Here is an 18,641-nt window from a genome sequence, read left to right as displayed (position 1 = left end):
GTTTGAATTTGGGCTTAGCCCGTTAGTATTAGGGTTTCGTTTTCTTGCTTATTAGGATTAGGTTAGTTCTCTATATATATGATGCTTTGTAACTCGTAGAATAACAAGTCAGTCACAATATAGCCTCTTAGGGTTTTGTAGCCGTTTTGGCATTCTCATTCTTTTAATAATATTCTTTCTATTTTGTTGGTCTTATTCGTTGAGCATTCTGATATTCAATTGTTAATTCATGTAATCCCTTCAACAATTCATATTTTCGTTGTATTTCCGTACATGTCGTCTAACTTGTAATCATGAAAATGTGAGCAGAAACCTTATTGAAGATACAGTTCATCCTTCTCCCTTCTTGAAAGTTGAAAGTATATTTATTTATAGATAATGTAACTGTGAGTCTTTTTTCCCCCGAAAGTAATGGTCTCCTCTCTTCGGCCAGGTGGGTGCTATGCCTACAACATTGACTATTATGAGGAGCTAATCTCGTATAATCCTATTCTATTTATAGAAAGAAATACTAGAGTTTTTATATAGCAAATGAACTCTCGTTTTTTTCACCAAAAGAAGAAACGAAATGCAACTTAATTACAACTTTCAATTCATGAGTGTAAATTGTGACTTTTCCTCTTTCCTTCTCTCCAACATGAGGCAACACAAAAGCGCTAGCCAACACAGAAACACAAAAGTAGAACCAAACAGCAAGCTTCAAACTTCACACCTGAAAAAAAAAAAACAAAACAAAATGCAAAATCTTGTTAATACACAGACATTGTGAAGGTCATTATCTTCCCCATGTTCATAATCTCCGATATCTCTTCCCAGTGTGTTCATCCTCCAGCATTACTACGTGGGCAGCACAGCTCACCAAACCTTTGCTAATATGTCGAAGCTTCTCAAAGCAATCGAGGAATCAAAACTTGTATCATCGTATTTTCTGAAAACTATGCATCCATAATATGGTGTTCGGATAAACTTATTAAGATCCTACAATGTAGAGAACATTCAAAAGTGACGAAAATTTTGGCCAAATTTTTACGAGGTGAATCCCTCAGAAGTATGAGAAGTATCAAATTTTCCCTCTAATTTTGTAGTTCCGAGTGATTCACCTTATAAAAAATTGCCAAAATTTTCATTTCTTTGAAAACTCTGTACATTGAAGGATCTTGAAAAGTCCGTCCAAACACCAAGTTGAGGATGCAAAATTTCAGAAAATGCAATGATAGGAGTCCTTGACTCCTAAATTGCTTTGAGAAGAGACCTATTATTCTCCTACGCTCACAAACTTTGTGTGGCTTCCTCTTCGGAAGATCTTATTTCGACAACTCTCTCTTTGTGTTGGTCATGGCTTGATCGGATAGGAGAGCTTCTCTCTACATGTTTACACTCTTTGGTGCTATGTTGGTAGGCATAAGCTCTTGGCTTTGCACCCGCACACTCATCTTTCTGCAACTGCACACTATATAGACATTGGTGGAAGGTTGTATTCTCACAACGAAAACAAATGAAGCTCCCAAACCAGGTGGTAGTAAACCTAACTTTTGCAGGGCAAGGATCATCAGACAGTCCTACCTACTAGCTTTAGCCAAAGTAGTTGTAAAATCTACGCCTACTTTACCATTTTTTTTTTCTTTTTCTTTTTTAACTTTAACCAAAAAAAAAAAAGGGACCGATTGGTGGCTTTGCCACCGCAGTCCACCCTTGCCGGGAAGACTCACAGAGGCATTTCAACCTCTCCTTGGCCACCATCATGTGATTCACTAGCGCCAGGAATTGAACCCATGATTTGCCCCCAATCACTAGGCCACCCCGTGGTGGTTCTTTACTTTTTCTTTTTGGTTTTGGTTTTGGCTTGGATTTATTGATGAAAAACTATGGCTCATGGCCAACAGAAAACGCAGCTATTGGTATAACAAAAACAAAACCGTACTTGTTGTAATTCCTACAAACGAGCCATTTCTTAATTTAGTAGTTGCAAAATAGTTATAGTTCAAATATGTGTTCTTGGGGCAATGTTATTTGTTCACACTAAACCAATACATTTCCCCATATTCTCTAATAAATGTGTCAGTTTTGTGTGCACAAATGATATTATCATTGTTCAAGACCCAAAAAAAGAACATTATTGGTGTTCTACTCTACTGAAATCTGTCTTTGAGTTAGGGTTGGAACGGGGTTCTATCACTACACTTGGTGTCTCAAGTTGAACATGGATCTCGCCTGTTTACCGACGTAACCACAACATATTGAAGCTCTAGCAGCTCGGTATGGACGGCCTTTCGCAACGCGTTAGTTCCCGGGTCATCCTTTTGTCCGAGTCTGTTTTGGTGTGGGATACAGTACATAAGCATTAGAACCACACCTCCTTTTGTCCGAGTCTGTTTTGGTGTGGGATACAGTACATAAGCATTAGAACCACACCTCCAATGCGAATTGAACCAAAAGAATAGAGAACATTGGGTTGGGTTGGGAACACAAATTAATGCATAACATCGCTTACTTGTATGCTAGCAATGTAGACTCAAGCATTTGAGGCTTCAAATCAGAGAGGAATTGCTTTATTCAACCTCACCTAACCACGCTGGACTTTAAGCAATCAATCAATCACTTTAATGTTTTGCTTGGTTACAAGCCTGCGCTAGTAGCCTCGGCTAAGAAGGATAATTGCTTTCTCTAAATCATGCATTCTTACTTGGAAGGAAATAAAACAAATATACACTCTGGGTAGCAGATATGTGAAATTATCGGGAATAAGAGCTTTTACGTTATCTTTATTTACACACAAACTAACTTGACGGGATCGCGCCCATCCAGTGTCTTTGTGGGTAGCAGATACCCACTATTTTCTTACATAGTTCCTCAAATATCAGAAATAATATCTTTGGGAAATTGCGGTAAAAACGTTTGATCCGATAGCTTACAGCTTTCAACACCGCTGTCATACCCTTGCTCCTTTTCCTTCGCTGTACAGTGTATCAATACGGTCCTGCAGATGATATTCCGACAAAATATAAATTAACATTAGCTCGACAGAGAAATATCGGGGGTTGTGTTTGGAAAATTGGTTGGCCCTTAAAAAGTACTTCTAGGTGCCACCAGTCATGACTTGTTGGACAAGGCAGTAGATAGAAAACGACACCAGGAGGCATACCTTGTAATATTTAAGCAGCTGTGGTCTCTTCAGTTTGAATGTTGGAGTAATGAGATCCCTCTCCATGTCAAAGGGCTTCGGTTCCAAGTGAACCGCTTTTAACAGCTCAAAACCTCGGAGCTGCGGGAATGTGTTCCAAGTTAGAGGAGTAGACATTGACATATACGCCATGGAAATTGAAACAGGGAATTGGGTGAAATATTATCAACATACTTGCTGTTTCTGACCAGTACCATTGAGCTCATCCAAAATGTACTTGCTTGCCTTCGGGTTTTGACATAATGATTTGAAATCATCGGTCAAGTGATGCTCTGCTGCCCAATCCTCCAACGCCTTAGGGTCAGGGACCACCACAGCAACAAGAAACGACTCAAAGCTGTTCCCATATACCCAAATCTGCAAACCAGAGGAAAATCCAAAACTTTATAAAAATCAAAACACAAACCAGAGGGAACTTCCACAAATTACAAAGACCAACAAATAAAAACTCATATATGGAGGCAAATAGAGGCCCGGTCTAGCAACTAGCAACATACCGATGTGATAAGAGGGCATTGCAAGTATTTGCTTTCAATGTTTTCTACCGCAACATATTCACCTTGCGATAGTTTAAATATATTCTTTTTCCTATCTATGATTTTCATTGCTCCATCTGTCTGCCATTCTCCAATGTCACCTGCAATGAAATCAAAGTCACCATCACATTTCAACGCAACAATTAAGCATCAACAAAATTTTCTAAGATGTCCAGTGGTGACATCTTCACAAGAAGACAAAACATTGGGCATCAAGCGACAACTTTATGGCTGACTGTTTAAAGTTTACCTGTATGAAACCACCCATCAACAAGGACTTCCTCTGTTAGATCTTCTCGCTTATGGTAACCAGAAAACAAGGTTGTTCCTCTCAGGCAAATCTCTCCACGGGGCACACTGGAAAGTGCATCGTATCCCATTTCCGGCACTGACTCAAGCCTTGCTTCAATAGTTGTGATAGGGACACCGACAGTTCCAATCATAGGAAAAACATTGCCAATGGACGTGAAGCTACCACCACAGCTTTCAGTAAGGCCTACATGTAAAAGAGTTTAGCAAGTTGATGGAAGGTTCTTTTTCATTATGAAGGGAACTTTATAAAACTACTGCAGATGAGTAGAAGCTCGCGTCATTGAACTTTCAAAACACACTTAATATTTCAACCAATAAATAATTTATACCAGCTTCTTTCCATTGCACTAAAAAATAAGGTCACTACAAAACCTACGTCGATTAGTCAATTAGGTAAATTCTAGCAGCACCATTCCTACGATCTCTATATCATTCCTAGATGACATAAAGCAGAGATGCTTCAACCATACCATATCCTTGTGATAAAGTGCTGCAGCTGGTGACCCTCAAAAATTCCTCCACATGCCTAGGCAAAGGGGCAGCACCAGACAACAATATACGAACTCGTCCCCCTAACGCTTGTTTTATCTACCACAAGTAACATTTTGTTAGAGTGTAAAACAGCTATTCAATAATTGAACGGCGAAGGATGCAACAACAAACCTTATCAAAGACAAGTTTATCCAAGAGAGGTGCTGCTTTTTCTTGTGGGAGACCCTTTTCCAGATTCGCCAACTTGCTGTCAATTAAATCTTTCATTAGTTTTATTGCAGGAATGCAAATGCAAACAAAAAGGGGAGCTTTTCGGGATTCATACTAGTTATAAGCATATTGGAATAATGTCTTCTTCAATACACCCCCAGATGAAACTTTGTTGACAATACCTGCGAGCACAAAGTTTAAGCCAACTATTTAGAATTAAAAAAAATCAAAGACAGTAATTTATCAGGATTGGTATGATGTATATTTTACCAGAGTATATGCGATCATACACTCTAGGTACCCCACAAAACATAGTAGGCATTAGTTCCTGAAGGTCCTCGAGTAGAAATCTGACATCCTGCCCAAGTTCAAGAAAGAAATCACATCAGAAACAAGTTATTTAAGAAAAGAGATAACTTTGAAAGATATATGAGTCTTATATACTTACTCCTCGCCAGAAACCTACAGAGGATCCTTTGTAGATGCAATAACTCTCCATTATTTGATCATATATATGGGCCAATGGAAGAAAGGAAAAATATGAATCTTCTTCCGTACACTGTATTAGAATTGATTTCATGAGATCAGTATTGTAGTTTTAATGCACCATGATTAGCAAAAGGAAATAATTTCTCATATCGCAGTAACAGAACTTCGGAAAGAAAATTTTCTGCAAATGAGCACCCTTGAATGAGCGGATGACTTTTTTATGAGCTCTAGCTCAAGTGGCATTGGGATGGGTGGGGAAGCGGTCTAGGCTCAACTACGAGATGACTTACTTAGCAAGGTATTACTACTTATAGTTTAAATAGTTGTTTGGAAAGACCAACCACAACAACATCGACTTTTCAGTAGGGTCTTGTTCTGATGTCCATTTAAACTACATGAAGGTACTAATTTATCATAATTAAGGGCTACGAAATAACTACTCAAAATGCCCGTCACCAAATCACACTCAAACTAAGCATGCCAAGTGCCGGGAGCTATCCTCCCTTTTTTCTAATTTAACTTTGAGAGGCAGAAAAAACACTAATTTGGACTCCAGCAATATATATCGTAAAAAGGCTAGGAAATAGTGTGTTCAGTTGTTTACCACTCTATCTGTTAGAAATAGTAGTTGCTCCACAGACAATACTTCTGACATAATTGCTCCATTACTAATACGTACACCTTTTGGTTCTCCAGTTGTTCCGCTTGTATACATTATTGTGCAAATGTCAGTCCTCCGTTTCGGAGGTAGTTCACAATCTGCATTTCCCTGAGAAAAGGTGTGGAGAGGTCATTTTACATTATTGAAAAATAAGTTGGCGAATCCTTTACCAACGAAGGGAATTTATATAAGAAGGACAACATAAACAACTTACCAACTGAGAGAATTCCTCCCAAGAAAAACAAGATACCCCCAGTCCTTCAGCTTCCTCCTTTTGAGCGCTAGAAACATTTGCAAAGCTGACAATTGCTGTAAAAAGAAAATGCATAACTGAGTTACAATCTGCAGCAATTGCACCTCAAATTCCAAATCTTCAGGGAATTGAAGATGACTGACTTTTTAAATTGGTAGAACAATTTGGAAGGCATGACAGAACCTGCGCAAAGCATTACCATATGAGCAGGACATCAGAACATATTAGAAAAAAACTGAAATTCAAAACTAAAATACCACATATGTATTGGGAAATTAAGTAAGACGGTCGTCAAACTATTTAGGGTAGAAATATCCAAAGGTAAGATGGTCTTCGTATTTATCTGAGGTTTTGGTACCAAGGAGTTGGATTAGGATACTTTTAGTACCAAACTAAATGACATCAATAGTCTTGTGCATTTGTACTTAAGGAAATGGATAGAAAGCAAACTTACAGCAGGGAGTTTGTTTTCTTGAACAAAAGCTATTGAAACTTCAGCATGATTGATGATGAACTCAACCGCATTAGCACCTGTAACACGAACAACCATGAAAAGCTAATCAGCTATATTTAATCAAACTCAACCACCATCATCAAAAGTCTAATTGCCCGTGGAAATGATATTAACGAAGAAAATATAAAGGTATTCTGAAAGTCATGGTGGTATACACACCGAGTTCTATTGACAAAGGAGAAGGAAAAACATACCGAGGGTGTCATAGAGTGGAACGTATGTTATGGCTTGGCTATTACAGGCCTGTAAAACATCAACAGAACAAATAAGCATTACGCCAGAAAGTCGCATTCAGTCCCCAAAATCACAGTCATTCAACCATAGTCACAGAATTTAATGTCAATATTAGCATGCATTCGCGGAATGGAATGCATAAACACGGAAATTCAATCATGAAAACGCGAAACACAGCATCACCTCCATTGCAGTAAGCCACTGGGGGCAGTTTGATCCATATATACCGCAACGATCTCCCTGTAAACATGTAAAAGATACAAAAACATCATGAGACTAATCGTAGTTTGCTTCCTTTTTTTATAGAACTATTTTCAGCACCATTATTACATCAACTCTCAACTACAATAGTATTAGTTCTACATAGCAAACCATAGATCACATCAAAACTCTGGATAACATATAAAACCATGACACAGGAGCACATTAATTTATTCACCGTCAGGTTAGTGCCCTATTAACTTACTAGTTAGCGTTTGAGCGCTACCGCATGTATACTTAATTTGCATGTGACTTACAGGATTGACACCGCGGCTTCTGATGGCTGAACCCATTCGAATGGCAGCGTCATAAACCTCTTGATACGTAAGCCACACATACGGACCCACCTATCATTTCCAATAAACAAATTTATTAAAAATTGGGTTTTGATAATCTTAATTGGGAAAAAAAAAATTAGCTCATGGGTTTCAATGGGTTGGTGCTATTTTTGCTCAAATGGAAGCTTTACCTTTGTGTCGGTGACCTGCCGCCGCCCAAGCATTGGGTTGCTCGGATATTTCTTAGCAGAGTCACTGCAAGTAACACCAGAGTTTCAGCCATGAATTCAAGCAGAAATTCGAATCAGATTTTATATGATGATTAAAACATAGAATTATTATTAATTATACTAGCGGAATCATCAACTGGCCTATTAGCTCAGCTGGTTAGAGCGTCGTGCTAATAACGCGAAGGTCGCAGGTTCGAGACCTGCATGGGCCATTTTTTTGTTTTCTTCTTTCTGCTATTAATTTGATTTCGATCTGATGAGTGAGTGCTATGAGGAATAAATATTTACATTTTCCTGAGAAATTTATCTGTCCATTTTCCGAGGATCCAGACAAACAACAAGCTCAATTCAACTGCCCTCAACAGAAACATGTGACACTCAATTTAAAGTACATTATTCTGATCCATAACGCACATCAAATTTTAACAAGACATGAAAAAAAAAAAAAAAAAAAAAAAAAAAAAACAAGTACCAAAATGGGATGATAATGTACCTCAAAAACTGCCAAGGAGACTCCAACCCCTCCGGCAACTCCATGAGACCATCCTTAGCGTAAATGCTCCGATACGCCGGCCCCGCTGACGGCCTCCCGTTGGCAGCTGGCCTCGGTTCCTCAACCTTCACTATGAAATCCATGGACCCTTTTACCCAACTGAGATTTCAGGCACACGTAAAGAACTGAGATTCTGAAACAAATATAATGGAAGGGCTAGCTTCTGGTGAATGTGACTGGTAACTAATAACCAGAAGCAGAAATGGAGGTGGAGAGGTGGCGGTGGGGGAGATTAAGTCAGCTGAATGCAATAAATTTTAACCAATTTATAGCGGTGTTTATGAGAGAGGGTCTTCAAGGTAGCTGTATGGATGCATGTCTTGTAGATTGGTGAGGAATAACTGGCATTGCATTTATAATGGTAGATGGAGTTTGGTGAAGTCCTTGCTCTGTGTAGTGTTTCTTTAATCTAATTGCTTTTTATTATCTTATTAAACCTTAATCCTTGTTTTTGTGATGCAAAATAAGGGACTAATAAATAATTTTAGTACCTCTACTTCAACTTCTCACATATTACTCTTTATTTTTGAGCTATCAGATTAAATAAATTAAACAGAATTAATAGACATGGTTAAACACATATGAATTGGAGAATAGTCTTGCATGGAAAATCTAAGTAAGTAATACACAACTTATATGTGGAAGGTTCATTTCTAATATCAAAGAGGCATGCTGTGATAAAATCCCCACCTAGTAATAAGTGGTTAAGTTGGGGGTACTATTGGTGTTGTTGGTGATTGATCATGTTCGACCTAAAATGTTTATAAGGGTATTTGAGAAGCTTAAAGGAGTGTGTCCTTATCATTTCTCATGTTTTAGGAGTCATTTCTTTGCCAATTAGTCTTCTAGTGTAATAGTAATTTTCTTTACTTGTAAGTGAGAAATTTCAACTTTAAATTTTGTAAATGACGTGTTTGATCCAATTATTCATTTGCTCTCTAGTGTAAATATATTATGATATCAAAAATGTTGTCAAGTACATTGGAAAGGGATATCTCCAGATCCCTTCCACCTAATCATCTCCATCAAACAATATGGGTCCTTAATTTGATCAAACGGTTAAAGTTATTATAACTTTTAAAGTTGGCCCGTATTTTTAGCTGTTAAATTAAATTTTAAGGATCAAAATTATTTGATGAAAAGAATTAAGTGAAAATAACCCGGAGAGGATCCCTTTCTAAGTACATTTTGATGAGATTGGTAATACCAATTTGGTATCTTTTATTGGTTGCCAAAACATTCACTGATGACCTCCTTCGATAAAGTAGAGAAGAAGTCTGTTGACGAGATGGGTTTCTTTCCACATGGACAAAATAGGATTCTCCAATTTTTTGAAACAATTAATTAAACAATCTCACATAAGTCAAATCTCTATATAAAAAGCCAACACTGCTGGGAACAGTGTTTTTTTAGAGTCACAGCCTTCATTAAAAATAAGTGGACAAAAATGTCTTCCAAATAAAAAAAGTTCAAAAGCAATTCAAAATAATGCATGGATATTTTTATTATATAAACAACATTTTTTAATAATTAATTCTTTTTTTTACAGCTTTTTTTTATACAGTTTTTTTTTAATTAGTATCTTACAATAGGCTATCAATAATATGATTCAATCAGTTATTTATTAAATATAATTTTCTCTATTTTTAAACATGTTCAAAACATCTTAAGAGGCACGTAGTACCCGTTATAAAAAAGGTTTTTTGCGCGTCCATAATGATGTGATTCAATTAGTTGTCATATGATTTTTTTCTTTCGAACAAATGATTTTATCTACACTAAGGGAGATGGGGTGGGCTTAGCCTCACAATAGTTTAGTAATATTGTGATTCAATCAGTTGTTTATTAATATCATTTTTTCTATTTTTAAACACGTTCAAAACATCTTAAAAGGTTCGTAGTGCCAATTATAAAAAATGTCTTTCACACGCACATAATAATGTGATTCAATTAGTTGTCAAATGATTTTTTTTTCGAACAAACGATATTATCTACACTAAGGATGAGGGGGTGGGCTTAGCCTCACATTGGGTTAGCAATAATGTGATTCAATCAGTTGTTTATTAAATATTTTTTTTCTCTATTTTCAAACACATTCAAAACATCTAAAGAGGCGCGTAGTGCTAGTTATAAAAAAAAATCTTTCGCACTTGCATAATAATGTAATTCGATTAGTTGTCAAATGATTATTTTTTTCTTTTCGAACAAACGATATTATCTACAATAAGAAGGAGTGGATGGGCTTAGCCTCACATTAGGTTAGCAATAATGTGATTCCATAAGTTGTTTATTAAAAATTATTTTCTCTATTTTTAAACACGTTCAAAACATCTAAAGAGCCGCGTACCGCCAGTGATAAAAAAAGGTCTTTCACACGTGCACAATAATGCAATTCAATTAGTTATATTGTTTTCTCTATTTTTAAACACTTAAGAGGCACGTAGTGCCAATTATAAAAAAAAAAATTAACAAAAAAAAAGTCTTTCGCACGCGCATATTAATATGATTCAATTAGTTGTCAAATGATCATGTTTTTTTCTTGTTGAACAAACGATGTTTTCTACACTAAAGGGGAAGAGGTGGGCTTAGCCTCACACTGGGCTAACAATAATTTAATTCAATCAGTTATCTATTAAATATTATTTTCTCTATTCTTAATGTAAATTCAATAGAATGTAAATGGAAATTGAAAGACTGATTTTATTATGTGGATTCAGTTGTTTTGATTGGTTTTCTTCTAGTATATTCGAATATTATTCATTTACTTCAAATATTTGAATTTTTGTTGTCATAAAAAAAAATTATTGAAGCAATTAACGCATTCACGCGGGTGCATAAAGACTAGTGTAATCTAATCAGAATTGTATGGTTCAGTCACATAAATGAAAAATAAGTTAGGACACCTTAAAGAATTTTAATCTAATCAACCTTGCCTAAGTAAATTATTTTTCACTTCAAGAAGATTTTTTTTAGCTAGTGTTTTAGAGTTTTTTAAGATTAAATCAGCTAATTAGAGTAATGTGTTCACTCTCTTACACTTAAGATGGCATACATCCTCCGTTTATTGTAAGAGACTCTTATGGCTATGTTAGGAATTTTCAAGTCTCAGGGTCAAGTGGCGACAAAATATTAGATAAAAGAGATTATAAATAAATCATATGAGCATTAGAAAGGTATGTGAGACCGATTTACTTATATAGCTACTTAGTTAATGTTGAATTATCAGAGAGATTGATCAAAAGTCCACTTCCCATAACACAGATATTATCCTCAACTTTGTAATTATCACCTGTACAATTTGTCAGGTGTCATGTGCGGGATTTTATCACATCAGGTGTTAGGTGTGAAGTTTTATCACAAAATGCCTTGATACTAGTTGGAGCGGGGTTAAGATATTTAAACTCTTCTTTCTTAGAGATACGGTTGATATGGGATATTTCAACATGCCCCTTACATGGGACCCAATTACTGGGTCACACATGGGAGATCCACACATCGACAACCATATGGAGCCAAGGAGACTCACCCTACACGCAGGGCCAGGAGGACACACCCATCACGTAACAATACAGTACAGACCCGCTATTTGGCTCTGATATCATGTTGAATTATCAAATAAATGGACCAAATGCCCACTTCCAACAACACCGATATTATCCCCCAACTTTGTGATTACCACATACACAATTCATTAGGTGTGAAGTTTTATCACAAAAGTCATCAGTATTAGTTAGAGCAAGGTTAAGATATTTAAACATTTCTTTTTTCAAAGATACAATGGATGTGAGGTATTTCAACAGTTAAAAGGTGTGCATATGGTACATTTCTAATTCTTCCTATTAAACATTTTGTAATCCATCCCTTGCTAGTTTTACATGATCACTTGGGACTCAGCAATCCCTCTCTCAATCGAAATTCTAATGAAATTTAATTAGACAAAAGAATTTTTAATTAGAGAACATGCCAGTCATCAGATCTTATTAGCATTCCTTTTTGTTATTATTACTAATCTGACTAGAAGTCTAGGTTTACCTCTTTACCTTATCTTATCCTGATCTCATTCGTCGTGACTCATGAGAGAGGACCTCTTGCAGATTTTATTTCTTGGAAGTCAATAGTTTCATGACTGCATTTTCTTGCTCTAAAAGAAAGATAGAAGAAAAATGCAGCTTAACGAATATTAAATTAGTTGGTTAGAATAATGTGCTCATTTCTTTAAACTTGTTAGAAATAATTCCCAAAAGGAGAAGGGGAAAGGAATTCTCATTATGTTGAGAATAAATCCCGATGGGAGAAGGGACATTGTATGAGCTTATAAGAAGTTGAATTACTTTCTATATTGTCAATTAGTTTTATGATGAAACCTCAACTTTTTTCAAATTACAGGTGATGCATTCCTAGTACGAACCACTAGTGATTTAGAAAATTCACGTTAAAATTGATATAGAGGATATAATGGATCTTTACAACATTTAAATCTTACATACTACTGTAGCCAAACCCATTACTTAATTCGACCTTACTATGTCTTATCCTTTTCTCCATTTATCACGCGTGACAAACTCTTCCCTGCAGATTTTGATGAAGGATCATCTAAGGAGTCACACATAGAATTAAAGTCAAAAGGGGCATCATCTAATGAGTATTCTATTGCCAAGGAACGTCCAAAACCCATCAGATTCCAAGATTAAGAAGGCTAATAATGTTAAAACTACTATGTCTATTGGGTTTCTCTATTTATTTCATGTACTAGTTTATGTTCCTTTTATTGTATAAATAACTCGTGCTTGGGATGTTGGAGGACAAGTCTGATTTGAATGAAATTGTTACTATCGAGTTCGGCTGTCAAGCTTCTCTTTATTCCGAACTTGCATTTTTCCGAACTTGCATTTTGTTCTACCTTTTCCAATTCTCTACAGCCCTAAAAGGACTGTATCAGATTTTCTCTCTTGTTTCTTGGAAAAATGAATAATTTGGTGACTGCATTTTCTAACAACCCAGACAAGCAGATGCAGTGCAGGTGAGGTTGGGTATGACCTCAAAAAGTAAAGGTGGATTTTTGGTAGCATAAGCCTAAACAGTGGCCTAAAATGGTTGGAGCAAGCTATCTACTTGTATTGGATGCTGAAATCCCAACAATATTTGTGACCTCTTTGGACGTTTGTTTGTTGATCAACTTCTGATATCCAACGTGTTGACAAATTGAAAGCCTCCATTTCCCTTTGTTTTTTAATTAAACAAGGAGAGCTACAACCTGAATTTGCCTATAATTGCAACCAAAGTTGCATGAGTCAAAATGCAGTTTAAGAGTTTGGAAAAAAAGAGTTTAAAAAAGTCTAGGATATTTGAAGAAAAAATAGTTTAAAATGCTTCCTCATCTTAAGGAAGGTCCCTTTATAAAGTTCGCATACGGTCTTCAAAATGTCTAAGACAACCAGTACACAATATCCCATTGAAATAATCTTGACTTAAGTCAGAGTAGATTAAGCTTAAATTACAGAGTTATGCATTCTTTCTCAATATTTTTTTGAACAAACGATATTATTTACACTAAGCAGAGGGGGTGGGATCAGCCTCACAATAGGCTAACAATAATGTGGTTCAAATTCACTTTGGCGAGAATTGAATCTAAGACCTCTCACTTACAAATAAAGAGAAATACCACTAGACTATAGTATTAAATAACTAAACGACTTTTATAATCTTCATCACTGAATAATATTAAGCCCAAAAAAAACCCCCACACCAATGAGTTTTTAACTTCGACTTGGCCCACCACTATAATTTCATCCAAGCCCAAAATGGCTTGGTTGGGCATTGTTTATACCCTTTGTCAGCAGCCCATTTTGGTTGCTTAAGTTAAATCGGGCTTTCCGCATTTATTCACTCAGTCTGTATTAAGCATTTTGCTAATCACGGCAAGGCTGAAGAAATCCGAGTCACTTGTATGACATGAGTACATCATTAATTAGTGTTCAATGTTAATAATGCAAAGATATATAGAAAGAAAAAAAAAATAACACATTTACTTATATTATTGACACATAAAATTATTGTAATAGTGTACTTGTGCAGCCGTGTCATACAAGTCCTCAAAGAATTCCTTTTATAGAATTCCACACACAAAATTGATCTTGTTACTTGCATAAGGGTTCTTTTTTGGCTCTTCCAAATATCCCATATATCACAGCAAATAACTGTTAACTGATTAAAAAACAGATGCTTGTAGTTGTAAACAAAAAGTAGGCCAATTTAGGACAAGGCTACAAGGGCAACTAGAGAACTAGTTAACCAACAAAACTACCAAACACCAAAAGGCAGCCAGGTTACACAAAAGGAAATGAAAAATAAGACAAATATGGAAATGTTATAAATAGGCAAAAATTAGAGAGATAACCTTTGTTAAGGACATGAGCAAAACGGGTGTAAAATATCATACTGTTTTGTTTCGTAACTATAACATAAAAGGATTGCAGATAAAAAGAGAAATGGAGGGATACTGATATTATTGCTTTCAGTTATTTTCTTTCTTTTAGTTGTTGTGTCTAGATCACCCGCGGAGTGTTCTATTTATAGAGCCACATTTGTAGGTTTACAGAGAATGAAAATCACCCGCAACAAATCAAACAATCATCCGTGATAAACCACTTTTGAAAAAACATAACACAACAAACTATTTCCTACTATTCACTGCTATTCCCATGTAGGCATTCAATTATTCTCATAATTTTTACAACAGGAAACTGATATTCAGCAGAAATCATAAGGAAGCAGGCACAACCAAACAATAATTCAACCTTAAGAACTAGTAATGGAGCCCTAATATTCGGAAAGTATTCTGATTCATAACTTATCGTGCACCGATTAACATATGAGAGTATGATATACATACAAAAACGAAAAACATACGGGATCCACATTATAATCCATAATCCTATAATACTTAAAGCTCATAATTGGACTGATTTAGTTGATTTCTCGGATTAATAACTTATGTCATTCCAAGTAAATATGTTTACCATACGCAATATAATCGAATCCATGCATCAAAATGGAATTACTTCTCTTTCAATAAGAGCAAAACAAAGGTAACATAAACTCATCTGACAAATGCTACAATAATATTACACAAGACACGTAAGTAAAACACCAAAAATGACATTTAACATTCTTTTCCCTTCTCAAAACCCTAAGCATGCCTCCCAAGTAATTGGAAACCACCCAAATTCCAATTTGACCCACTTAGCTTTGACTTTGCCCAATGCGCAATACTGCAATGCAACAACGACCACACATCCATGTCTTCCAAAGTCAAGGAAGATAAAAAGAATGACAAGGACAAGCACTCAAAGCCTCTAACTCCACCCGCATTGCACTTCACATCCTCCCCCTATCCGCACTTCCCATCTCTTCAAAATTTTGTGACAAGTTTCTCCCTAAACCTTAAACTCTAAACCCTAAGCCGTAACTGGATAACCCTAGCTACGCCTACCCCTGTTGTATAGTTCACATGCACAAGTGATTTGTCAACTCCTTCCCACATGCTCTAAATTGTATGGTTGTCGGTCGGTTTGCTCTACATAAGCAGCCCTATATTTAAAGGCTAACCCAATCTTTCCCCCTAAATAAATAAATGGCGCCAAAACCCATTAAATTTCTCCACATTTATGATCCTCTCTCTCCTCTCTCTCCGTAAAATTAAAACCCCAGTTTTGATTTGTGTGTTTTTTCTTGCTCTTCCTCTCTCTCGTCAATTCTGGGCATTAAATGCCGTCTCAGCAGCCCCCCCTAGTTAATGACCGCACCAGCCCCCATTAACTCTCCTCCCCCCTTTGCCTCCACCCATCTCCCACCGTCCGATCCACCCCGCCCTAGCTCCATCACCACCCTCCACGTGTCGATCCGGAATTTAACCTCGCTTCCTTCGTTCCTATCTCCTGTTAAACCTCTCCGGCGACAACAGCGCCTCCGGATCTCCGCACCTTAGCCGGCTCGATGAGAAAGCCGATAACCCCGATGATCTTCCGAACATCGGACTTGTCATCGACTTGCTACGCCGCGAATATCCACCGGTTCCGGCGCCGGAGAATCTCGCGCTCGACTCTGACAGCGGGAAGAAGCCTTTACGGCGGAAGAACGGCGACTTCATGCTGACGCCGCCTCTGTAGGATGATCTGAAGGAGAAGACTCGAGGCTTCGTCAACGACCCGAATGGCGACGGCCGCTTGCTCCAGAAGCTTCCTCTCCGGTACCGCCACGGTGACGCCGTCGCAGGCTCCGTCACCATCATCCTCTCCGCCGACGCCGAGCTCCGCTCGAACCCGAACGAGTGCGACCTCTTTAAAACAAAATCTCCGCCGTTGATCCGGTAATCCTCCCAGTAGTTGGAGCTCCTCCTCGGCGATCGCTCCTCCGCGCACCTCTCGATCTCGGTGACTAACGAATCGGAATCACACGGCGCCGTAGCTTCGGCAAGAGGCTCGAGCGCGATGCTCCGGAAAACAGTGTCGTCGAGGCTGGGCCTGATCCTTGCGGCCATCAACGGAACGAATGGAGATTCCGGACGGAATATTCCGGCCCGGCAGAGAGGACAGTTGGCGTGAGATCGCAGCCACATGTCGATGCAGTCAACGTGGAACACGTGCGAGCAGACCGGCAGCGTTCGAACGTAGTCGTCGTTTTGGAAGTCGATCAGGCAAACGGCGCAGTCACGGCTGAGGAGGGATTGTTTTGATGTGTATAGAGAGAGGGGGATTGTTTTGATCACCGACTCGTCGAGGCCGTAGGGGGAGAACACGTGGAAGCCGATGTCGGCGGGGTCGAGCGACGAGTCGTAGGGCGGGGAGTCGATGTCACCGATGGATGATGGGAGGTAGGAGCGGCGACGGCGGTGGTGCCAGCGTCGTTGGAGGCGGAGGATTGGCGGGATGACGTGGCGGGAGATGAGGCGGGAGTAAGTGACAATAAGGAAGGCGGTGGCGACGACCACGACCATGGCGATTAAGGGCGGGGAGAAGTCGATGGGGTACTTGGACGGCGGGGATGATGCATGGAGTGAGGTGGTGATGAAGATGGTGGAAAGAGTGGGGGCGTGTGCAGGAGATGGGGATGCAACGACCATTTTTATGAGTATTAATACAGTGGCGGAGGAGGTGGAGGAGGAATCATTGGCGGCGGTGGGTGTTTTGAAGAGTGAAGAGAGAGAGAGGGAGAGTGGGGGAAAGAGGAGGGAAGGGGGGTTAATGCTTTTGGTTGACTGGTATAGTCGGTTTGGTCTTACTCGATTCGTTTCGGGGTGATCGCTGCCTACGACACATCAGCGTCGCTGAATTTAAGACCGCGTCCAGCTGTTATTTTCATCTGCGGAATGCACCACTTTATTTTCCATGTGGACTATGTTTGTTTCATATTTTATAATCCTCCTCATTTTAATTTCTGAACAAGACCAAGTAAGCGGGATATTTTGCTGGTAACACTGATTTTAATCGTGTTGTAATATGAAAAATAAGATATTACGTGACAAGAAAAATATCTCCAAATAAAACTCTTTCTGTTGAAAAATCTTAATTCGTTACTCGCATATACTCATAAATATTCTAACCAATTTAGCAATTCACAAAAATTTCTTCAAATAAAATTCACTCTGTTGAAAAATCTTAACTAGTTGCATACTCACAAATATCCTAACCAATTCGGCAATTTAATTGTTTGACAGTTAATGTTTCCATGTTGTTCCGCATTAAAACTATAGTTTCAAATCCGATTTTTTTTTTGAAAGAATTCACATTAAAACTAGTAAGATATAGTGCAATTGAATTGGAATTTTCGATTTGGCTGAGTTTATTAGTAATCTAATATTTATTCTTCTGAAAAATTAAAAAAAACAAAAATATGTAGTGTGGCGGTCCTAATTTCACTAGGATTGTGATTATGTCAATCCTAGTAAATCTTTATAAAGTTCTATAATCTCTTGTAGATAGTTTTCCTAGTCGTAATGTATTACTTGAAAGGTAATGATTCTTCCTTCCTTACCACTAAAAATAAGGCACAATGGGGTGAGAAATCACAACACAAAATTCACCCAATTCTCTCTCTTTTATCTTTGCTTGCTGCCTCTCTCCCTTTCTCTATATTTCATCGGTAAAATAGGCCTCCAATACGTTATGAGCACATTCTTAATGCTGCACTAAAGAGAATTTGTCCATCTTCAATCAGGGGAGGATTACGTTTCAATCATTCTTTTACGACTAACTTTTAATTTCTTGAACTAATATTTCAATTACTTCTTTTTATAATGAACGTGATAGAACGCATTAAAGATGAAAATCCAACAATGGAGAAGGATCTTCTACAATTAGCATTCAAAGGCTTTCCAGCAAATCAGGTTCTTCTAAAACACATAATTGATATTTTATAAGCTCCTGTTAGCATAAAAAT

General features: G+C 37.7%; 2 protein-coding genes and 1 non-coding gene across 3 annotated transcripts; 1 reads left to right on the top strand and 2 right to left on the bottom strand.

Annotated features, from left to right (window-relative positions):
• Positions 1 to 2,732: 2,732 nt before the first annotated feature.
• Positions 2,733 to 8,457, bottom strand: LOC126587760 (probable CoA ligase CCL6). The gene is made up of 19 exons (XM_050252833.1): positions 8,145 to 8,457; positions 7,613 to 7,676; positions 7,401 to 7,490; positions 7,066 to 7,122; positions 6,843 to 6,891; positions 6,589 to 6,665; positions 6,278 to 6,317; positions 6,096 to 6,190; positions 5,825 to 5,989; positions 5,180 to 5,290; positions 5,002 to 5,089; positions 4,847 to 4,913; positions 4,693 to 4,768; positions 4,500 to 4,617; positions 3,968 to 4,213; positions 3,679 to 3,818; positions 3,356 to 3,538; positions 3,143 to 3,262; positions 2,733 to 2,977 (listed from the first exon to the last, which is right to left on the bottom strand). Exons 1-19 carry the CDS (start codon positions 8,285 to 8,287, stop codon positions 2,930 to 2,932), a joined length of 1,977 nt encoding a protein of 658 aa, XP_050108790.1. The 5' UTR covers positions 8,288 to 8,457; the 3' UTR covers positions 2,733 to 2,929.
• On the top strand, positions 7,790 to 7,863 carry TRNAI-AAU (transfer RNA isoleucine (anticodon AAU)). Its single transcript has one exon. It is a non-coding gene; the product is annotated as a tRNA-Ile (tRNA).
• Positions 8,458 to 15,234: 6,777 nt separating the features above from the next.
• LOC126587758 (RING-H2 finger protein ATL65) lies at positions 15,235 to 17,562 on the bottom strand. Its single transcript, XM_050252832.1, has one exon. It carries the CDS (start codon positions 17,323 to 17,325, stop codon positions 16,135 to 16,137), a length of 1,191 nt encoding a protein of 396 aa, XP_050108789.1. The 5' UTR covers positions 17,326 to 17,562; the 3' UTR covers positions 15,235 to 16,134.
• Positions 17,563 to 18,641: the final 1,079 nt, after the last annotated feature.

This window comes from Malus sylvestris, chromosome 10 (assembly GCF_916048215.2).
Source record: "Malus sylvestris chromosome 10, drMalSylv7.2, whole genome shotgun sequence".
Classification (NCBI taxonomy): domain Eukaryota; kingdom Viridiplantae; phylum Streptophyta; class Magnoliopsida; order Rosales; family Rosaceae; genus Malus; species Malus sylvestris.
This window is presented reverse-complemented; position numbering and strand designations above follow the sequence as displayed.